Source organism: Pseudophryne corroboree, assembly GCF_028390025.1.
Source record: "Pseudophryne corroboree isolate aPseCor3 chromosome 3 unlocalized genomic scaffold, aPseCor3.hap2 SUPER_3_unloc_24, whole genome shotgun sequence".
Classification (NCBI taxonomy): Eukaryota; Metazoa; Chordata; class Amphibia; order Anura; family Myobatrachidae; genus Pseudophryne; species Pseudophryne corroboree.
In genome coordinates this window covers 1,333,920-1,356,523 of record NW_026967513.1, presented here as the reverse complement: position 1 = coordinate 1,356,523, position 22,604 = coordinate 1,333,920, and the positions used below count along the sequence as shown (strand labels likewise).

At 47.7% G+C, this 22,604-nt stretch overlaps 1 protein-coding gene across 1 annotated transcript in view; it reads right to left on the bottom strand.

Annotated features, from left to right (window-relative positions):
- Positions 1 to 783: 783 nt before the first annotated feature.
- Positions 784 to 22,604, bottom strand: part of LOC134983787 (zinc finger protein 585A-like) — a 197,291-nt gene continuing 175,470 nt past the window's right edge. Inside the window, exon 8 of the mRNA XM_063949422.1 lies at positions 784 to 3,120. Within this exon, the coding sequence (XP_063805492.1) occupies positions 1,362 to 3,120 (1,759 nt within the window). The 3' untranslated portion in view covers positions 784 to 1,361. The remainder of the gene's footprint in view (positions 3,121 to 22,604) is intronic.

Genomic DNA, 22,604 nt, shown 5'->3' with positions numbered 1-22,604 from the left:
ATTAGATCCTGTGTCCATATCATATCACACTATGTCCATATATGTTTTTTATTTTTGAGGTTTTGAGGACCACTGATTATTGAAAGAAAAAGATACAGTTCCTGTCGTATTTTGTACAGAAGAATCTGAGCGCTTTTGTGTGGTGGTATCTTTTCTTTAAGTCAATCACCTGACCTGAATCCGATTGAGCATGCATTTCACTTGATGAAGACAAAACGGAAGAGAAAATGCCCCAAGAACAAGCAGGAACTGAAGACATTTGCAGTAGAGGCCTGGCATAGCATCACCAGGGATGAAACCCAGCGTCTGGTGATGTCTATGCTTTCCAGACTTCAGGCTGTAACTGACAAAAGGATTTGCAACAAAGTATTAAAAAGTAAAAGTTTGATTTAGGATTCTGGAAACAAAGGAAGAAACAAGAGAGCGACTATGGTGTAGTTTTGTCTAGTGATGAGCGGATTCGGTTTTACTCGGATCTCAAAACAGAATCTTTTTGGCTATACAAAACACATGACATCTGTAAGCCAATAAAATGCCGTTTTGAGAACAGAGTAAAACCGAATCCGCTCATCACTAGTTTTGTCACACGCAAGAATATTATAGCGTACGGATTACGGCTTGACACATGGCGTATCCGTCCCCCATTCTTTAGTCCAGGTTACTGCTGGGATCTAAATGCTGCTAGGAGACACAAAGAATCGCTATATAGCGTAGTATATTTCCGTATGTGGGATTAAATTCAGTTATCACACAAAATTTATATGCGTACCAGTTAAATATTTGCATATCAGTATGGATATTGTATCCAGGTCTTCATCTAGGAGATGGTAATCAGATCGCCCTTGGAAAATATGTCAAAGCTCAATTCACGAAACACTGATCCGGGCTGCGACCACATTAAGTAGTAAAGTATTTTTTGTTGAACTGGACGAGCGCACTGATCTACTGATTTACAATATTTGATTTAGGATTGTTTAGTTTGTACCATTACTTTTGGTCCCTTAAAAAGTGGGAGGCACATATAAAAACCATTTTAATTCCTACACCGTTCACCTGATTTTGATGTATATACCCTCAAATTAAAGCGGAAAGTCTGCAGTTAAAGCACATCTTGTTTGTTTAATTTCAAATCCATTGTGGTGGTGTATAGAGCCCAAAATATGAGAATTGTGTCGATGTCCCAACATATATGGACCAGACTGTATATTGCATGAAGCATAGGAGATAGGATTGACCCTTGAGGAACATTGCATGACAGTGATAATTATACTCCAGAAGATTTAAATGGTTCCGTGCTTGGGTAATGTCTAATATTTTCAACAAGAGCGGATTTATTTCTCTCACAGCATGAAAATGGCTTCTCACCTGTGAAATCGCTGATGTGTATCAAGACCTGATTTCTGTGTAAAACATTTCCCACACTTAGAACAGGAATACGGCTTCTCACCTGTGTGACTTCTCTGATGTGTAACAAGATTTGATTTCGTTGCAAAAAATTTCCCACACTCAGAACAGGAATACGGCTTCTCACCTGTGTGACTTCTCTGATGTGTAACAAGAGCCGATTTCTGTGGAAAACATTTCCCACACACAGAACAGGAATACGGCTTCTCACCTGTGTGACTTCTCTGATGACTAACAAAAGATGATTTGTGTGCAAAACATTTCCCACACTCAGAACAGGAATATGGCTGCTCACCTGTGTGACTTCTCTGATGTGTAACAAGAGCCGATTTCTGTGGAAAACATTTCCCACACTCAGAACAGGAATATGGCTTCTCACCTGTGTGACTTCTCTGATGTGTAACAAGATTTGGTTTCGATACAAAACATTTCCCACACTCAGAACAGGAATACGGCTTCTCACCTGTGTGACTTTTCTGATGTGCAACAAGATTTGATTTTGATGCAAAACATTTCCCACACTCAGAACAGGAATACGGCTTCTCACCTGTGTGACTTCTCTGATGTGTAACAAGAATTGATTGCGATGCAAAAAATTTCCCACACTCAGAACATGGAAATGGCTTCTCACCAGTGTGACTTCTCTGATGTGTAATAAGATCTGATTTCTGTGGAAAACATTTCATACACTCAGAACAGGAATACTGCTTCTCACCTGTGTGACTTCTCTGATGTGTAACAAGATTTGATTTCGATGCAAAACATTTCCCACACTCAGAACAGGAATACGGCTTCTCACCTGTGTGACTTCTCTGATGTTTAAAAAGAGACGATTTATGTGCAAAACATTTCCCACACTCAGAACAGGAATACGGCTTCTCACCTGTGTGACTTCTCTGATGTGTAACAAGATTTGATTTATTTGTAAAAAATTTCCCACACTCAGAATATGGAAATGGCTCCTCACCAGTGTGACTTCTCTGATGTGTAACAAGACCTGATTTCTGTGGAAAACATTTCATACACTCAGAACAGGAATACGGCTTCTCACCTGTGTGCCTTCTCTGATGTGTAACAAGACCTGATTTCTGTGTAAAACATTTCATACACTCAGAACAGGAATACGGCTTCTCACCTGTGTGCCTTCTCTGATGTTTAAAAAGATCCGATTTCGATGTAAAACATTTCCCACACTCAGAACAGGAATACGGCTTCTCACCTGTGTGACTTCTCTGATGTGTAACAAGATTTGATTTCGATGCAAAAAATTTCCCACACTCAGAGCAGGAATACGGCTTCTCACCTGTGTGACTTCTCTGATGTGTAATAAGATCTGATTTCTGTGGAAAACATTTCATACACTCAGAACAGGAATACGGCTTCTCACCTGTGTGACTTCTCTGATGTGTAACAAGATATGATTTCGATGCAAAACATTTCCCACACTCAGAACAGGAATACGGCTTCTCACCTGTGTGACTTCTCTGATGTTTAAAAAGATCAGATTTCTGTGCAAAACATTTCCCACACTCAGAACAGGAATACGGCTTCTCACCTGTGTGAAGTCTCTGATGTGTAACAAGATTTGATTTACTTGTAAAAAATTTCCCACACTCAGAACATGGAAATGGCTTCTCACCAGTGTGACGTCTCTGATGTGTAACAAGATCTGATTTATATGTAAAACATTTCCCACACTCAGAACATGGAAATGGCCTCCCACCTGCCTTAGCTGGCTGATGAGTAATACGGTTTGTGTTCTGTGTAAAACATTTGGCATCTGTAGAACAGGGAAACTCTGTATCTAATCTCAGAGCTGTAATAGATGCACCAATATCAGAGTGATCAGGAGAACATTTCCCAGGATCAGGGGGATCAGTTGATAGAGCTGGATGTATAATTGGGGTAATGAGGTTATCTCCTGGAGAATCATGTCTACTGTCGTTATCTGTTATTTCACAATCCAGGGATAACATTAGATGTCCTTCTGAGATATTCCTGCTTGTGGGTCCATCTGCTGGAAATAAAATACATTAATATATAAAATGAGCAGACAAGACCCAGGATGTAACAGGATACAATATATAATTCTATAACTGCCACTTTTTTTTTTACCTGTAATCAGTGCTTTTATGTTTATTAAAAAACAAAAAACTAGGATGCTTAGACTGGAGCTTGATCAACACTGAAGGCTCAAGTGGGATTACTAGAGGTGACATGGACGCTCAAGTGGGATTACTAGAGGTGACACGGACGCTCAAGTGGGATTACTAGAGGTGACACGGACGCTCATATGGGATTACTAGAGGTGACGTGGGCGCTCATATGGGATTACTAGAGGTGACACGGACGCTCATATGGGATTACTAGAGGTGACACGGACGCTCATATGGGATTACTAGAGGTGACACGGACGCTCATGTGGGATTACTAGAGGTGACGTGGGCGCTCATGTGGGATTACTAGAGGTGACGTGGGCGCTCATGTGGGATTACAAGAGGTGACATGGACGCTCATATGGGATTACTAGAGGTGACGTGGGCGCTCATGTGGGATTACTAGAGGTGACGTGGGCGCTCATGTGGGATTACTAGAGGTGACACGGACGCTCATGTGGGATAACTAGAGGGGACATTGGCGCTCATGTGGGATTACTAGAGGGGACATTGGCGCTTATGTGGGATTACTAGAGGGGACATGGACGCTCATGTGGGATTACTAGAGGTGACACAGACGCTCATGTGGGATTATTAGAGGTGACATGGACGCTCATGTGGGATTACTAGAGGTGACATGGACGCTCATGGGGGATTATTAGAGGTGACATGGACACTCATGTGGGATTACTAGGTGACATGGGCGCTCATGTGGGATTACTAGAGGTGACATGGAACGCTCATGTGGGCATACTAGAGGTGACACGGATGCTCATGTGGGATTACTAGAGGTGACATGGACGCTCATGTGGGATTACTAGAGGTGACACGGGCGCTCATGTGGGATTACTAGAGGTGACATGGATGCTTTTGGGGGATTACTAGGAGGTGACATGAGGGATTATTAGAGGTGACATGGACGCTCATTTGGGATTACTAGAGGTGACACGGGCGCTCATGTGGGATTACTAGAGGTGACACGGACGCTCATGTGGGATTGCTAGAGGTGACGTGGGCGCTCATGTGGGATTACTAGAGGTGACATGGACGCTCATGTGGGATTACTAGGAGGTGACATGGATGCTTATGTGGGATTACTAGAGGTGACGTAGGCGCTCATGTGGGATTACTAGAGGTGACATGGACATTGCTATAATAAAACACCATAGAAGAGAAAGTGCTGTCCTGTTTGCGCACTAATAAATAATATATAACCTTTATTAAGTACAGTAAAGTATGTAAGATAAATCGTTGAAATATTAAACACAAAGTTAAGTGTATAAAGAGCTGAATAAAGTAATAAAAATAAGATTTTACTCACCGGTAAATCTATTTCTCGTAGTCCGTAGTGGATGCTGGGACTCCGTAAGGACCGTGGGGAATAGCGGCTCCGCGGGAGACTGGGCACATCTAAAGAAAGCTTTAGAACTACCTGGTGTAACTGGCTCCTCCCACTATGACCCTCCTCCAGACCTCAGTTAGGATACTGTGCCCTGAAGAGCTGACACAATAAGGAAGGATTTTGAATCCCGGGTAAGTCTCATACCAACCACACCAATCACACCGTATAACTCGTGATATTATACCCAGTTAACAGTATGAAATATTAACGGAGCCTCTCAACAGATGGCTCAACAATAACCCTTTAGTTAACAATAACTATATACAAGTATTGCAGACAATCCGCACTTGGGATGGGCGCCCAGCATCCACTACGGACTACGAAAAATAGATTTACCGGTGAGTAAAATCTTATTTTCTCTGACATCTTAGTGGATGCTGGGACTTTGTAAGGACCATGGGGATTATACCAAAGCTCCCAAACGGGCGGGAGAGTGCGGATGACTCTGCAGCACCAAATGAGAGAACTCAAGGTCCTCCTCAGCCAGGGTATCAAATTTGTAGAATTTTGCAAAAGTGTTAGACCCTGACCTAGTAGCAGCTCGGCAAAGTTGTAAAGCCGAGACCCCTCGGGCAGCTGCCCAAGAAGAGCCCACCTTCCTCGTGGAATGGGCTTTTACAGATTTAGGATGCGGCAGTCCAGCCGCAGAATGTGCAAGCTGAATTGTGCTACAGTCCAGCGAGCAATAGTCTGCTTTGAAGCAGGAGCACCCAGCTTGTTGGGTGCATACAGAATAAACAGCGAGTCAGTTTTCCTGACTCCAGCCGTCCTGGAAACATAGATTTTCAAGGCCCTGATTACGTCCAGTAACTTGGAATCCTCCAAGTCCCTAGTAGCCGCAGGCACCACAATAGGTTGGTTCAAATGAAAAGCAGATACCACCTTAGGGAGAAACTGAGGACGAGTCCTCAATTCCGCCCTATCCATATGGAAAATCAGATAAGGGCTTTTACATGACAAAGCCGCCAATTCTGACACACGCCTGGCCGAAGCCAAGGCCAACAGCATGACCACTTTCCACGTGAGATATTTCAAATCCACGGTTTTTAGTGGCTCAAACCAATGTGACTTTAGGAAACCCAACACCACGTTGAGATCCCAAGGTGCCACTGGAGGCACAAAAGGGGGCTGAATACGCAGCACTCCCTTAACAAATGTCTGAACTTCAGGCAGTGAAGCCAGTTCTTTCTGAAATAAAATCGACAGAGCCGAGATCTGGACCTTAATGGAACCCAATTTTAGGCCCATAGTCACTCCTGACTGTAGAAAGTGCAGAAATCGACCCAGCTGAAATTCCTCTGTTGGGGCCTTCCTGGCCTCACACCAAGCAACATATTTCCGCCATATGCGGTGATAATGTTTTGCAGTGACATCTTTCCTGGCTTTAATCAGCGTAGGAATTACTTCCTCCGGAATGCACTTTTCTTTTAGGATCCGGTGTTCAACCACCATGCCATCAAACGCAGACGCGGTAAGTCTTGGAACAGACAGGGCCCCTGCTGCAGCAGGTCCTGTCTGAGCGGCAGAGGCCATGGGTCCTCTGAGATCATTTCTTGAAGTTTCGGATACCAAGCTCTTCTTGGCCAATCCAGAACCACAAGTTTAGTCCTTACTCCTCGTCTTCTTATTATTCTCAGTACCCTGGGTATGAGAGGTAGAGGAGGGAACACAAACAGACTGGTACACCCACGGTGTCACTAGAGCGTCCACAGCTATCGCCTGAGGGTCCCTTGACCTGGCGCAATATCTTTTTAGCTTTTTGTTGAGGCAGGACGCCATCATGTCTACCTGTGGCCTTTTCCAACGGTTTACAATCATTTGGAAAACTTCTGGATGAAGTCCCCACTCTCCCGGGTGGAGGTCGTGCCTGCTGAGGAAGTCTGCTTCCCAGTTGTCCACTCCCGGAATGAACATTGCGGACAGTGCTAACGTGATTTTCCGCCCATCGGAGAATCTTTGTGGCTTCTGCCATCGCCATCCTGCTTCTTGTGCCGCCCTGTCGGTTTACATGGGCGACCGCCGTGATGTTGTCTGACTGAATCAGTACCGGCTGGTTTTGAAGCAGTGGTCTTGCTTGACTTAGGGCATTGTAAATGGCCCTCAGCTCCAGAACATTTATGTGTAGGGAGATCTCCTGGTTTGACCATAGTCCCTGGAAGTTTCTTCCCTGTGTGACTGCCCCCCAGCCTCGAAGGCTGGCATCCGTGGTCACCAGGACCCAGTCCTGTATGCCGAATCTGCGGCCCTCTTGAAGATGAGCACTCTGCAGCCACCATAGCAGAGACACCCTGGTCCTCGGAGACAGGGTTATCAGCCGATGCATCTGAAGATGCGATCCGGACCACTTGTCCAACAGGTCCCACTGAAACGTTCTTGCATGGAACCTGCTGAATGGAATTGCTTCGTATGAAGCTACCATTTTTCCCAGGACTCGCGTGCAGTGATGCACCGACACCTGTTTTGGTTTTAGGAGGCCTCTGACTAGAGATGACAGCTCCTTGGCTTTCTCCTCCGGGAGAAACACTTTTTTCTGGTCTGTGTCCAGAACCATCACCAGGAACACTAAACGTGTCGTAGGGATCAGCTGTGACTTTGAAATGTTTAGAATCCAACCGTGCTGTTGTAGCACTTCCCGAGATAGTGCTACCCCTACCAACAACTGCTCCTTGGACCTCGCTTTTCTCAGGAGATCGTCCAAGTACGGGATAATTAAAACTCCCTTTTTTAGAAGGAGTATCATCATTTCGGCCATTACCTTGGTTAATACCCTCGGTGCCGTGGAGAGACCGAACGGCAGCGTCTGGAATTGGTAATGACAGTCCTGTACCACAAATCTGAGGTACTCCTGGTGAAGATGGTAAATGGGGACATGCAGATAAGCATCCTTGATGTCCAGAGATACCATGTAATCCCCCTCGTCCAGGCTTGCAATAACCGCCCTGAGCGATTCCATCTTGAACTTGAATTTTATTATATACGTGTTCAAGGATTTTAAATTTAAAATGGATCTCACTGAACCGTCCAGTTTCGGTACCACAAACAGTGTGGAATAGTAACCCCGTCCTTGTTGAAGTAGGGGCACCTTGACTATCACCTGCTGGGAATACAGCTTGTGAATTGCCTCTAGCACAGCCTCCCTGCCTGAGGGAGTTGTCGGCAAGGCAGATTTGAGGAAACGGCGGGGGGGGGAGACGTCTCGAATTCCAGCTTGTACCCGAGATACTACTTGAAGGATCCAGGGATCCACCTGTGAGCGAGCCCACTGACTGCTGAAATTTTTGAGTCGGCCCCCCGCCGTACCTGGCTCCGCCTGTGGGGCCGAAAGGACTGTACCTGATAATACTGTGCTTTCTTTGGCTGTGAGGGAACATGGGGCAAAAAAACGTTGACTTCCCAGCTGTTGCTGTGGAAACGAGGTCCGAGAGACCATCCCCGAAAAACTCCTCACCCTTATAAGGCAAAACTTCCATGTGCCTTTTAGAATCTGCATCCCCTGTCCACTGCCGAGTCCATAACCCTCTTCTGGCAGAAATGGACATTGCACTTATTTTAGATGCCAGCCGGCAAATATCCCTCTGTGCATCTCTCATGTATAAGACTGCGTCTTTAATATGCTCTATGATTAGCAATACAGTGTCCCTGTCTAGGGTATCAATATTTTCTTACAGGGAATCTGACCACGCAGCTGCAGCACTGCACATCCATGCTGAAGCAATAGCTGATCTCAGTATAATGCCTGAGTGTGTATACACAAACTTCAGGATAGCCTCCTGCTTCCTATCAGCAGGCTCCTTTAGGGCGGCCATATCCGGAGACGGTAGTGCCACCTTCTTTGACAAGCATGTGAGCGCTTTATCCACCCTAGGGGGTGTTTCCTAACGTGACCTATCCTCTGGCGGGAAAGGGTACGGCATTAGTAACCTTTTAGAAATTACCAATTTCTTATCGGGGGAAGCCCACGCTTCTTCACACACTTCATTTAATTCCTCAGATGGGGGAAAAACTACTGGTAGTTTTTTCTCCCCAAACATAATACCCCTTTTTGTGGTACCGGGGTAAGATCAGAAATGTGCAACACATTTTTCATTGCCTCAATCATGTAACGAGTGGCCCTATTGGACATTACATTTGTCTCCTCATCGTCGACACTGGTATCAGTATCCGTGTCGACATCTGTGTCTGCCATCTGAGGTAGCGGGCGTTTCAGAACCCCTGATGGCCTTTGAGACGGCTGGGCAGGCACGAGCTGAGAAGCCGGCTGTCCCATATTTGGTATGTCGTCAAACCTTTTATGTAAGGAGTTAACACTTTCACGTAATTCCTTCCACAAGTCCATCCACTCAGGTGTCGGCCCCGCAGGGGGTGACATCACATTTATCGGCACCTGCTCCGCCTCCACATAAGCCTCCTCATCAAACATGTCGACACAGCCGTACCGACACACAGCACACACAGGGAATGCTCTGACTGAGGACAGGACCCCACAAAGCCCTTTGGGGAGACAGAGAGAGAGTATGCCAGCACATACCAGAGCGCTATATAACACAGGGATCCCACTATAACTGAGTGTTTTTTCCCTTATAGCTGCTTATATTATATATACTGCGCCTAAATTTAGTGCCCCCCCTCTCTTTTTTACCCTTCTGTAGTCAAAACTGCAGGGGAGAGCCTGGGAGCGATCTTTCCAGCGGAGCTGTGAGGGAAAAATGGCGCCAGTGTGCTGAGGGAGATAGCCCCGCCCCTTTTTCGGCAGACTTCTCCCGCTTTTTCTGGAACTCTGGCAGGGGTATTTTTACACCTATATAGCCTTCCTGACTATATATGGTGTAGATTTGCCAGCCAAGGTGTATTATATTGCCCTCAGGGCGCCCCCCCCCCCCAGCGCCCTGCACCCATCAGTGACCGGAGTGTGAGGTGTGCATGAGGAGCAATGGCGCACAGCTGCAGTGCTGTGCGCTACCTTGTTGAAGACCGAAGTCTTCTGCCGCCGATTTTCCGTTCTTGCTTCTGGCTCTGTAAGGGGGACAGCAGCGCGGCTCCGGAACCGGACGATCTAGGTCGGGCCCTGTGTTCGATCCCTCTGGAGCTAATGGTGTCCAGTAGCCTAAGAAGCCCAAGCTAGCTGCAAGCAGGTAGGTTCGCTTCTTCTCCCCCTTAGTCCCTCGTAGCAGTGAGTCTGTTGCCAGCAGATCTCACTGTAAAATAAAAAACCTAAAATATACTTTCTTCCTAGGAGCTCAGGAGAGCCCCTAGTGTGCATCCAGCTCAGCCGGGCACAAGATTTTAACTGAGGTCTGGAGGAGGGTCATAGTGGGAGGAGCCAGTGCACACCAGGTAGCCCTAAAGCTTTCTTTAGATGTGCCCAGTCTCCTGTGGAGCCGCTATTCCCCATGGTCCTTACGGAGTCCCAGCATCCACTTAGGACGTCAGAGAAAAACCATTGGGTTTTAATTGGTTGTTAATTGATACAATGCTGGTAATGTGTGTGTGGGGGGGGGGCTGCAGGCTTAAATGCATCGGTCAATACGTGAACTAATGCTCCACTGTTTATTATTGTTAGTTAATATAGTGAGTGCAGAGCCCCAGTGATTTGATTTAAACAATGTGGTCGTATACTGTGTTGCACCCCAAATCTAGGAACGGCGAGTGCTGTGGATTAGTATATTATGGGGTATATGCAATTGCGGTCGAATTTCCGACTGGAATTCGACTGTTTTTTAATTCAACAGTCACACACCCTCCCGCGGGGACCCAAATTCGTCATATTCAATAAAAAACGGACTCGACAGTCCCGCTGTCGAAAAACGGACCAATTGACGATAGTGTGCGTCCTGGATTTGACTTCATGGACGGCACAAAGGTGTCTAAAAAACCCTGAAAAAAATTGCACAGGGTCCCCACTCCTAAGCATAACTAGCCTGATTGTAAAAATACGGGGAAAAATGACAGGGGATCTGCATCTGGTCCTGGTGCAAAAAAAACGTGGGACAAAAGACGTAGGGGGACAAAAGACGTAGGGGTCCCCGTATTTTTCACACCAGCACCGGGCTCCAGTAGCTAGATAGATAATGCCACAGCCGGGGGACACTTTTATACCGGTCCCTGCGGCCGTGGCATTAAATCCCCAACTAGTCACCCCTGGCCGGGGTACCCTGGAGGAGTGGGGACCCCTTAAATCAAGGGGTCCCCCCCTCCAGCCACCCAAGAGCCAGGGGTGAAGCCCGAGGTTGCCCCCCCCATCCAAGGGCGGCGGATGGGAGGCTGATAGCCAAGTGTAAAAAAAAATAAGATTTTAAACCTACCGGTAAATCTATTTCGCCTAGTCCGTAGAGGATGCTGGGGACTCCGTAAGGACCATGGGGTATAGATGGGCTCCGCAGGAGATAGGGCACCTAAAAGAACTTTGACTATGGGTGTGCACTGGCTCCTCCCTCTATGCCCCTCCTCCAGACCTCAGAGAACTGTGCCCAGAGGAGATGGACACTACAAGGCAGGATTTGGAAAACCAAGGGCAAGATTCATACCAGCCCACACCAAGCATACCACGTAACCTGGATCATACATAACCAGTTAACCGTATGAACAAAAAACAGCAACGGTCCAAGACAGATTCCAACTGTAACATAACCCTTATGTAATCAACAACTATATACAAGTCTTGCAGAGTTTCCGCACTGGGACGGGCGCCCAGCATCCTCTACGGACTAGGAGAATGATAAAGTCAATTATTACCTTGGAACATTAGCTATATACTTTTTATGGACTAAGTACGCAAGTGGCGCATAGAGTACCGTAAGGGTACGCACTTAGCGTAGCAGACGCTAGACCGAGGGCGCGATGCACGAGCGACACGTACGCTCGCGGGCTTACGTTTAGTATCGAGCACACTATAGGCGGCCGAGCACCGTAATGCTACGCTATTAGCATAGCGGACGCTGTGTCCGAGAGTGGGACACGAGCGGCGCAGACGCTCACTGAATGACACACAGTAAACCTTGCTAACAACACACTGTAAGGGTATGCTTATACTGTAAACCTTAGTGCTGTAATACTACAATGATGTAACGCTTATTGACCTTGATAATAAGAAAGCTGTTTGAGCGATTGAGACGCTCAGAAACCCTATGTAATAAATGGTGAAATACACAAGACCTGATAAGGTTCCAACACCTTCGTAAATATCTTTAGTATGTAAAAAGGGGAAAATAAGATTTTACTCACCGGTAAATCTTTTTTCCCATAGTCCGTAGTGGATGCTGGGAACTCCGGAAGGACCATGGGGAATAGCGGCTCCGCAGGAGACTGGGAACAACTAAAAGAAAGCTTTTAGACTACTTGGTGTGCACTGGCTCCTCCCTCTATGACCCTCCTCCAAGCCTCAGTTAGTATACTGTGCCCGGAAGAGCTGACACAATAAGGAAGGATTATGAATCCCGGGTAAGACTCATACCAGCCACACCAATCACACCGTATAACTCGTGATACTATACCCAGTTAACAGTATGAAGTATAACTGAGCCTCTCAACAGATGGCTCATAACAATAACCCTTTAGTTAGGCAATAACTATATACAAGTATTGCAGACAATCCGCACTTGGGATGGGCGCCCTGCATCCACTACGGACTACGAGAAAAATATTTACCGGTGAGTAAAATCTTATTTTCTCTGACGTCTTAGTGGATGCTGGAAACTCCGAAAGGACCATGGGGATTATACCAAAGCTCCCAAACAGGCGGGAGAGTGCGGATGACTCTGCAGCACCGAATGAGAGAACTCAAGGTCCTCCTCAGCCAGGGTATCAAATTTGTAGGATTTAGCAAACGTGTTTGCCCCTGACCTAGTAGCAGCTCGGCAAAGTTGCAAAGCCGAGACCCCTCGGGCAGCCGCCCAAGATGAGCTCACTTTCCCCGTGGAATGGGCTTTTACTTATTTAGGATGTGGCTGTCCAGCCACAGAATGTGCAAGCTGAATCGTGCTACAGATCCAGCAAGCAATAGAGTGCTTCGAAGCAGGAGCACCCAGCTTGTTGGGTACATGCAGGATAAATAGCGAGTCAGTTTTCCTGACTCCAGCTGTCCTGGAAAAATCGATTTTTAGTGCCCGGACTACGTCCAGCAACTTGGAATCCTCCAAGTCCCGAGTAGCCGCAGGCACCACAATAGGTTGGTTCAAGTGAAAAGCTGATACCACCTTAGGGAGAAACTGGGGACGAGTCCTCAATTCTGCCCTATCCATATGGAAAATCAGATTAGGGCTTTTACATGACAAAGCCGCCAATTCTGATACACGCCTGGCCGAAGCCAAGGCCAATAACATGACCACTTTCCACGTGAGATATTTTAGATCCACGTTTTTAAGTGGCTCAAACCAATGTGATTTTAGAAAACTCAACACCACGTTGAGATCCCAAGGTGCCACTGGAGGCACAAAAGGGGGCTGAATATGCAGTACTCCCTTTACAAATGTCTGAACTTCAGGCAGTGAAGCCAGTTCTTTCTGGAAGAAAATCGACAGAGCCGAAATCTGGACCTTAATGGAACCCAATTTTAGGCCCATAGTCACTCCTGACTGTAGGAAGTGCAGAAATCGACCCAGGTGAAATTCCTCTGTTGGGGCCTTCCTGGCCTTACACCAAGCAACATATTTTCGCCAAATACGGTGATAATGGTTTGCGGTTACTTCTTTCCTGGCTTTTATCAGCGTAGGAATGACCTTTTCCTTTAGGATACGGTATTCAACCGCCATGCCGTCAAACGCAGCCGCGGTAAGTCTTGGAACAGACAGGTCCACTGCTGTAGCAGATCCTGTCTGAGCGGTAGAGGCCATGGGTCCTCTGATATCATTTCTTGAAGTTCTGGGTACCAAGCTCTTCTTGGCCAATCCGGAACCACGAGTATCGTTCTTACTCCTCGTCGTCTTATTATTCTCAGTACCTTTGGTATGAGAGGCAGAGGAGGGAACACATAAACCGACTGGTACACCCACGGTGTCACTAGGGCGTCCACAGCTATCGCCTGAGGGTTCCTTGACCTTGCGCAATATCATCATGTCCACCTGTGGCCTTTCCCAACAGTTTACCATCAGTTGGAAGACTTCTGGATGAAGTCCCCACTCTCCCGGGTGTAGGTCGTGTCTGCTGAGGAAATCTGCTTCCCAGTTGTCCACTCCTGGAATGAACACTGCTGACAGTGCTAAGACGTGATTTTCCGCCCATCGGAGAATCTTTGTGGCTTCTGCCATCGCCATCCTGCTTCTTGTGCCGCCCTGTCGGTTTACATGGGCGACTGTCGTGATGTTGTCTGATTGGATCAGAGCCGGCTGGGTTTGAAGCAGGGGCCTTGCCTGACTTAGGGCATTGTAAATGGCCCTCAGTTCCAGAATATTTATGTGTAGGGACGACTCCTGACTTGACCAAAGTCCTTGGATATTTCTTCCCTGTGTGACTGCCCCCCAGCCTCGTAGGCTGGCATCTGTGGTCACCAGGACCCAGTCCTGTATGCCGAATCTGCGGCCCTCTATAAGATGAGCCGTCTGCAGCCACCACAGCAGAGATACCCTGTTCCTTGGAGACAGGGTTATCAGCCGATGCATCTGAAGATGCGATCCTGACCACTTGTCCAAGAGGTCCCACTGAAAGGTTCTTGCATGGAACCTGCCGAATGGAATTGCTTTGTAGGAAGCTACCATTTTTCCCAGGACTCGTGTGCAGTGATGCACCGATACCTGTTTTGGTTTCAGGAGGTCTCTGACTAGAGATGACAGCTCCTTGGCCTTCTCCATCGGGAGAAACACTTTCTTCTGTTCTGTGTCCAGAACCATCCCCAGGAACAGTAGGCATGTGGTAGGAACCAGCTGTGACTTTGGAATGTTTAGAATCCATCCGTGCTGTTGTAGCACTTCCCGAGATAGTGCTACCCCGACCAACAACTGCTCCTTGGACCTCGCCTTTATAAGGAGATCGTCCAAGTACGGGATAATTAAAACTCCCTTTTTTCGAAGGAGTATCATCATTTCCGCTATTACCTTGGTAAACACCCTCGGTGCCGTGGACAGTCCAAACGGCAGCGTCTGGAATTGGTAATGGCAAATCTGAGGTACTCCTGGTGGAGGATGGTAAATGGGGACAAGCAGGTAAGCATCCTTGATGTCCAGAGATACCATGTAATCCCCCTCGTCCAGGCTTGCAATTACCGCCCTGAGCGATTCCATCTTGAACTTGAATTTTTTTATGTATGTGTTCACGGATTTTAAATATAAAATGTGTCTCACCGAACCGTCCGGTTTCAGTACCACAAACAGTGTGGAATAGTAACCCCGTCCTTGTTGAAGTAGGGGCACCTTGACTATCACCTGCTGGGAATACAGCTTGTGAATTGCCTCTAGCACAGCCTCCCTGCCTGAGGGATTAATCGGCAAGGCAGATTTGTGGAAACGGCGGGGGGGAGACGCCTCGAATTCCAGCTTGTACCCCTGAGATACGACTTGGAGGATCCAGGGATCCACCTGTGAGCGAGCCCACTGATCGCTGAAATTTTTGAGGCGGCCCCCCACCGTACCTGGCTCCGCCTGTGGAGCCACACCGTCATGCGGTGGACTTGGTAGAAGCGGGGGAGGACTTTTGTTCCTGGGAACCTGCTGTTTGTTGCAGCCTTTTTCCCCTACCTCTGCCTCTGGACAAAAAGGACCCTCCTTTTCCCCGCCTGTTTTTCTGGGGTCGAAAGGACTGTACCTGATAATACGGCACTTTCTTAGGCTGTGAGGGAACATGGGGCAAAAATGCTGACTTCCCAGCTGTTGCTGTGGAAACTAGGTCCGAGAGACCATCCCCGAATAACTCCTCACCCTTATAAGGAAAAACTTCTATGTGCCTTTTCGAATCTGCATCCCCTGTCCACTGCCGAGTCCATAAGTCTCTCCTAGCAGAAATGGACAATGCACAATGCACTTATCTTAGATGCCAGCCGGCAGATCTCCCTCTGTGCATCTCTCATGTATAAGACTAAGTCTTTTATATGCTCTATGGTTAGCAGAATAGTGTCCCTGTCTAGGGTGTCAATATTTTCCGACAGGGAATCTGACCACGCAGCTGCAGCGCTGCACATCCATGCCGAAGCAATAGCTGGTCTAAGTATAATGCCTGAGTGTGTATATACAGACTTCAGGATCGCCTCCTGCTTTCTATCAGCAGGCTCCTTCAGGGTGGCCGTATCAGGAGACGGTAGTGCCATCTTTTTTGACAAACGTGTGAGCGCTTTATCCACCCTAGGGAGTGTTTCCCAACGTGACCTATCCTCTGGCGGGAAAGGGTACGCCATTAGTAACCTTTTAGAAATTACCAATTTTTTATCGGGGGAAGCCCACGCTTCTTTACACTTCATTTAATTCCTCAGATGAGGGAAAAACTACTGGTAGTTTCTTCTCCCCAAACATAATACCCTTTTTTGTGGTACCTGGGTTTATATCAGAAATGTGTAATACCTCTTTCATTGCCTCAATCATGCAACGAATGGCCCTAGTGGACATTAAATTTGACTCTTCATCGTCGACACTGGTATCAGTATCCGTGTCGACATCTGTGTCTGCCATCTGAGGTAGCGGGCGCTTTAGAGCCCCTGATGGCCTTTGAGACGCCTGGGCAGGCACGAGCTGAGAAGCTGGCTGTCCCGCATTTGGCATGTCGTCAAATTTTTTTATGTAAGGAGTCTACACTTGCACGTAATTACTTCCATAAGTCCATCCACTCAGGTGTCTGCCCCGCAGGGGGTGACATCACATTTATAGGCAACTGCTCCGCCTCCACATAATGTTCCTCATTAAACATGTCGACACAGCCGTACCGACACACCGCACACACACAGGGAATGGTCTAACAGAGGACAGGACCCCACAAAGCCCTTTGGGGAGACAGAGAGAGAGAGTATGCCAGCACACACCAGAGCGCTATATAATACAGGGACTAACTGAATTATATCCCCTATAGCTGCTATAATCTTTATACTGCGCCTAAATTTAGTGCCCCCCCTCTCTTTTTTACCCTTCTGTAGTGCAGACTGCAGGGGAGAGCCAGGGAGCTTCCTTCCAGCGGAGCTGTGAGGGATAAATGGCGCCAGTGTGCTGAGGGAGATAGCTCCGCCCCTTTTTCGGCTGACTTTTCTCCCGCTTTTTTATGGATTCTGGCAGGGGTAATTATCACATATATAGCCTCTGGGGCTATATATTGTGATTATTTAGCCATCCAAGGTGTTTTTATTGCTGCTCAGGTCGCCCCCCCCCAGCACCCTGCACCCACCAGTGACCGGAGTGTGAGGTGTGCATGAGGAGCAATGGCTACTTTGGCTACCTTGGTGAAGACTGAAGTCTTCTGCCGCTGATTTTCCGGACCTCTTCTTGCTTCTGGCTCTGTAAGGGGGACGGCGGCGCGGCTCCGGGACCGAACATCAAGGACGGGTCCTGCGGTCGATCCCTCTGGAGCTAATGGTGTCCAGTAGCCTAAGAAGCCCAAGCTAGCTGCAAGCAGGTAGGTTCGCTTCTTCTCCCCTTAATCCCTCGTTGCAGTGAGCCTGTTGCCAGCAGGTCTCACTGTAAAATAAAAAACCTAAAATATACTTTCTTTCTAGGAGCTCAGGAGAGCCCCTAGTGTGCATCCAGCTCGGCCGGGCACAAAAATCTAACTGAGGCTTGGAGGAGGGTCATAGTGGGAGAAGCCAGTGCACACCAGGTAGTCTAAAAGCTTTCTTTTAATTGTGCCCAGTCTCCTGCGGAGCCGCTATTCCCCATGGTCCTTTCGGAGTTCCCAGCATCCACTAGGACGTCAGAGAAAAACAGTTACAGCTTATACACTACAGACCTAACATTAATAACTAAACAGAATAACATGAAACAAATATAAACAATAGCGAACGATCGTAAACACAAGTACACAAAGTGAGAATGAATGGCATACACAAAAGGTAACAAAGTGGCTACAGAGAACATACCATACGTGGGAATACTCGCATGTGCAACCCGGACCCAGACCTCCGATATCAAGCAGATGATCGTTGATGAGAGAGAGTACTGACCGGTCAGGGAACTGTGGCCTTTATATACACACCCTACAGTACAATACAATGGTCCCTACAATCTCATTGTCCATTGGACACAGGAATGTGTCTCTGCATTATAACAAAAGGTCATAGGTGGATTCGAACAGGTGGGCTGTGACTATTTCAAACTGCTCAGGTGGGAGGTATCCTCAGGATTCCCACCGCATGGATAATGAACTGAAAATACAGTAAATGTCTGTAAACTACTTTTATACATAACTATACGCAGGAGCAAACAATCTCTTCCTAACCAACACCGGAATGTTTCTAATAAAATACTCTGCAGATTGATACTAAACACCATCGTTCAACCTTTGTCTGACCCTTCGTATTATGCAAAGAGGAATCCCCATGTCCACGAAGCATTTACACTATACATACTCGCAGACATTATTTAGGGGAATATTATCTACAAAACACACTATGGGGTATATGCAATTCACGGCGAATCGCGGCAATTTTTCGCCGTTTTTTTTTCCGACTCAATTCGCCAGGTGAATTCCGGCAGGTGCCTGCCGGAATTCACCATATTCAATGAAAAACGGATTCGCCAGAATCGCGGGCGAAAATCGGCCGATTTGGCGGATTTTGCCGCGATTTTAAAAAACGGTAAAAACCGGGAAAAACCCGGAAAAAAAAATGGCGTGGGGTCCCCCCTCCAAAGCATAACCAGCCTCGGGCTCTTTGAGCTGGTCCTGGTTCTAAAAATCCGGGGAAAAATTGGCCAGGGATCCCCCGTATTTTTAAAACCAGCACCGGGCTCTGCGCCTGGTGCTGGTGCCAAAAATACGGGGGACAAAAAGAGTAGGGGTCCCCCGTATTTTTAACACCAGCATCGGGCTCCACTAGCTGGACAGATAATGCCACAGCCGGGGGTCACTTTTATGCCGTGCCCTGCGGCCGTGGCATTAAATATCCAACTAGTCACCCCTGGCCGGGGTACTCTGGGGGAGTGGGGACCCCTTCAATCAAGGGGTCCCCCCCCCCCCAGCCACCAAGGGCCAGGGGTGAAGCCCGAGGCTGTCCCCCCCCATCCAATGGGCTGCGGATGGGAGGGCTGATAGCCTTTTGTGATAATAAAAAGATATTGTTTTTTCCAGTAGTACTACAAGTCCCAGCAAGCCTCCCCCGCAAGCTGGTACTTGGAGAACCACAAGTACCAGCATGCGGGTGAAAAACGGGCCCGCTGGTACCTGTAGTACTACTGGAAAAAAAATACCCAAATAAAAACAGGACACACACACCGTGACAGTAAAACTTTATTTCATACGTCGACACACACATACTTACCTATGTTCACACGCCGACATCGGTCCTCTTCTCCATGTAGAATCCACGGAAACCTAAGTGCCACGAAGCAGACATGCTGGTGACACCCAGCCTACCTGTAAAATAATAAACAGAAAAACTCCTCAGGAGCTCTCCTATCTGTGACCAGCTCCTCCGGGCACATTTTCTATACTGAGTCTGGTAGGAGGGGCATAGAGGGAGGAGCCAGCCCACACTATTAATTTCTTAAAGTGCCCTTGGCTCCTAGTGGACCCGTCTATACCCCATGGTACTAAATGGAAACCCAGCATCCTCTAGGACGTAAGAGAAATGAATGCTGTACTGCAGCGTCTTCCAAAGGGACTTTAGGTCTGCTACAGCCTGCTGCAGTAGTTGTGTCTTTTTTATTTTTTTTATTTTAATTTTTAGGTTATAAATATCACCACAGCTCCCCACCACACGTGGGGTGAGCTGTTGTCGTGTAACAATATACAACCAAAAACAGAGATATAACCTTGGAACAAAGATTATGCGGTTCCCAGCTTGCGATAAGAAAGAGAGGAGGTAAATAAGAATAAGATAACATATGAGCCATTAATCATACATTTGTTAAAACGAGAAACAGTTATGGATTATACCTCTGGGTGAATAGAGACCCTACTGTCGGATGGGAACCGGAAGTTACACACTTAACTATGGCATTAGAAAGAAGAAGTCTAAAGAGAGAAAGAGAGAGCATGAAGAGAGAGAAAGGGGAACGGGACAAGACGGGATGGGAATAGAATAGGGGGGGGGGGGGAGACCCAGGGTTGGGGGGGGCCGCCAGTGCGCCTCCTTGATCCGCTGACCTCGTATAGGGCGTTAGTATAAAAAGGGAAAGTGCTACCTGAGGGACACGAAAAGGTCAAATTTAAGGGCAAGCTTGTAACTACTCGTCAGGGTAGGAGATCACCGAATTCAGAGCAGGAGAGCCATCGAGCTCCCGGGGGATCGTAATCCACTTGCGGGAGCCTGTGAGTCGAACCATAGTTCCCAATTCAGGAGAAACTGGAAAGATCTATTATGGAGGTATGCAGTGATTTTTTCCATGCTTGCGAGATACCATACTTTGTTGATGACCTGTTTAATATGGGGGGGGGGCTCCCTCTGTTTCCATTGAAGGGCAATTGAGCACCAAGCCGCGTTTAGGATCTGTGTCAGTAGTTTACCGGAGTTTGGGGGCGCGTTAGTAATGGGGAGGCCTAGCAGGAAGGACCAAGGGTCTTTTTGTACCTGAGTCTGGAGTACTGCACTCAACAGGCGTGCGACTGCGTCCCAGAATATTGTGATTTTAGGGCACGTCCACCATATGTGGAGGAAAGAGCCATGTTCCCCGCATTCTCTCCAGCACATGGGTGATGAGGAGGGAAACATTTTGTGGAGTCTTGAGGGGACAAGATACCACCTGTATAAGATTTTATATGCGTTTTCCTTTACCAGGGTTGAGATAGAGGACTTCGCGACCGCAGTGAAGATATCCGACCAATCATAGCCATCAGGCACCGGACCTAGATCCCGTTCCCACTGGAGAACGAAGGCCGGGGTCGTCTTCTGGTCCCGAGTCTGGAGAAGGGAATACAGCAGAGAGATGATTCCACGTTCGAGTGGTTTGTGATAACAGTAGGACTCCAGCGTGGTGAGAGGTTGGAACGGGGACGAGTTTGATAAAGATGAGACAAAGTGTCTCAGCTGGAAATAGGTGAAAGGGTTCGCCTCCGGGAAGTCAAATTTCGTCATGATATCCGATAGAGGAGCACAAGTTCCCTCGGAGAGCACGTCCAGGGCAAAGCGGATGTTCCGTTCCACCCATGGACGCGAGCGGGTCAGTGACTGACCCGGTGCGAAAGAAGGGTTGTCCCATAAGGGGGTAAGCGCCGAGGGAGATGACAGTAAGTGAAAGCGTCGTGTGCAGTAGTCCCAGATCTGACAGGTGAAATCTAGCACCGGGTGCAGTTGTAGGTGGGGAGATCTAGTTCTAAAAGGGGATAGGAGTAGGGATGACAAAGATGGGATGTGGCTAAGCGCCGTCTCCAGCTGAAGCCAGCGTAAAGCCTGTGTAGGGGCAAACCAGGTCACCGCCTGGCTGAGATGGGAGGCCAAATAGTATAGACGGATATCTGGAAAGCCTCTACCTCCTTCCTGCACTGGTTTGCGCAGAGTTGAGAAGCCTATCCTAGGCACCTTGTTTCTCCACACAAAGCGGAGCAACCATGAGTGGACTTGTGCTAAGACAGAGTCCGGAACCTTCACTGGTAGTGTCTGAAACAGATAAAGCAGGCGGGGGACAATGTTCATTTTCAGAGCTACAATGCGACCCAGCCAGGAGATAATTAGTGATTGCCATTTATGGAGGTCGGCTTTAAGGTTTCTGAGCAGTGGCGAAAAGTTTTCCTTATATAAGTCTCCGTAGCGGCGTGTAATAAAGATCCCCAGATAACGAATTTTAGAAGCGCACCAGGTGAATTTAAAGTTGCTTTGCATGTGGGATAATCGGGGAGGGGGGATGTGGAAGGGGAGAGCTTCCGTTTTGGACCAGTTAACTTTGTACCCCGAGACTTGGCCATATTCAAAGAGGAGGTCAAAAAGGTTCGGCAAAGAGGTGTGTGGCGAGGAAAGCGATAGGAGGACATCGTCTGCAAACAGATATTTTGTAAGTAGAACCCCCCACCCTCAGCCCACCGATGTCGGGCGAGGCTCGAATGCGGGCTGCTAATGGCTCTATAACTAAGGCAAAGATCAGAGGCGAGAGTGGGCAGCCCTGTCTGGTACCATTGGAGATAACTAGAGGGTCCGACTGCACTCCATTTACAGATACTCTGGCGGGAGGGCTCGAGTACAAGGCCTGGATTCCTGTGAGAAATTCCCCCTGGAAGCCAAAATGGGCAAGAGTTTAGTTGTTGTGTCTTTTGATTATTACCAGCGAGCTGGGATGACATTTCCGCCACCATGGTTTTTATGACGCCTGAAGAGACCAGTAACCAACTGGGCTTGTAACACACAGTGACATGATGTGAGGGGGAGAGCAGGAGTATAATAGGGGCTGATGGCTTCTGATGTATGAGATACACCAGAGAGTGTGGGGAGGAGACTGGTCAGATATCTGGAGTGGTAACACAATTACATGATGTGAGGGGGAGAGCAGGAGTATAATAGGGGCTGATGGCTCCTGATGTATGAGATACACCAGAGAGTGTGGGGAGGAGACTGGTCAGATCTCTGGGCTGGTAACACACAGTGACATGATGTG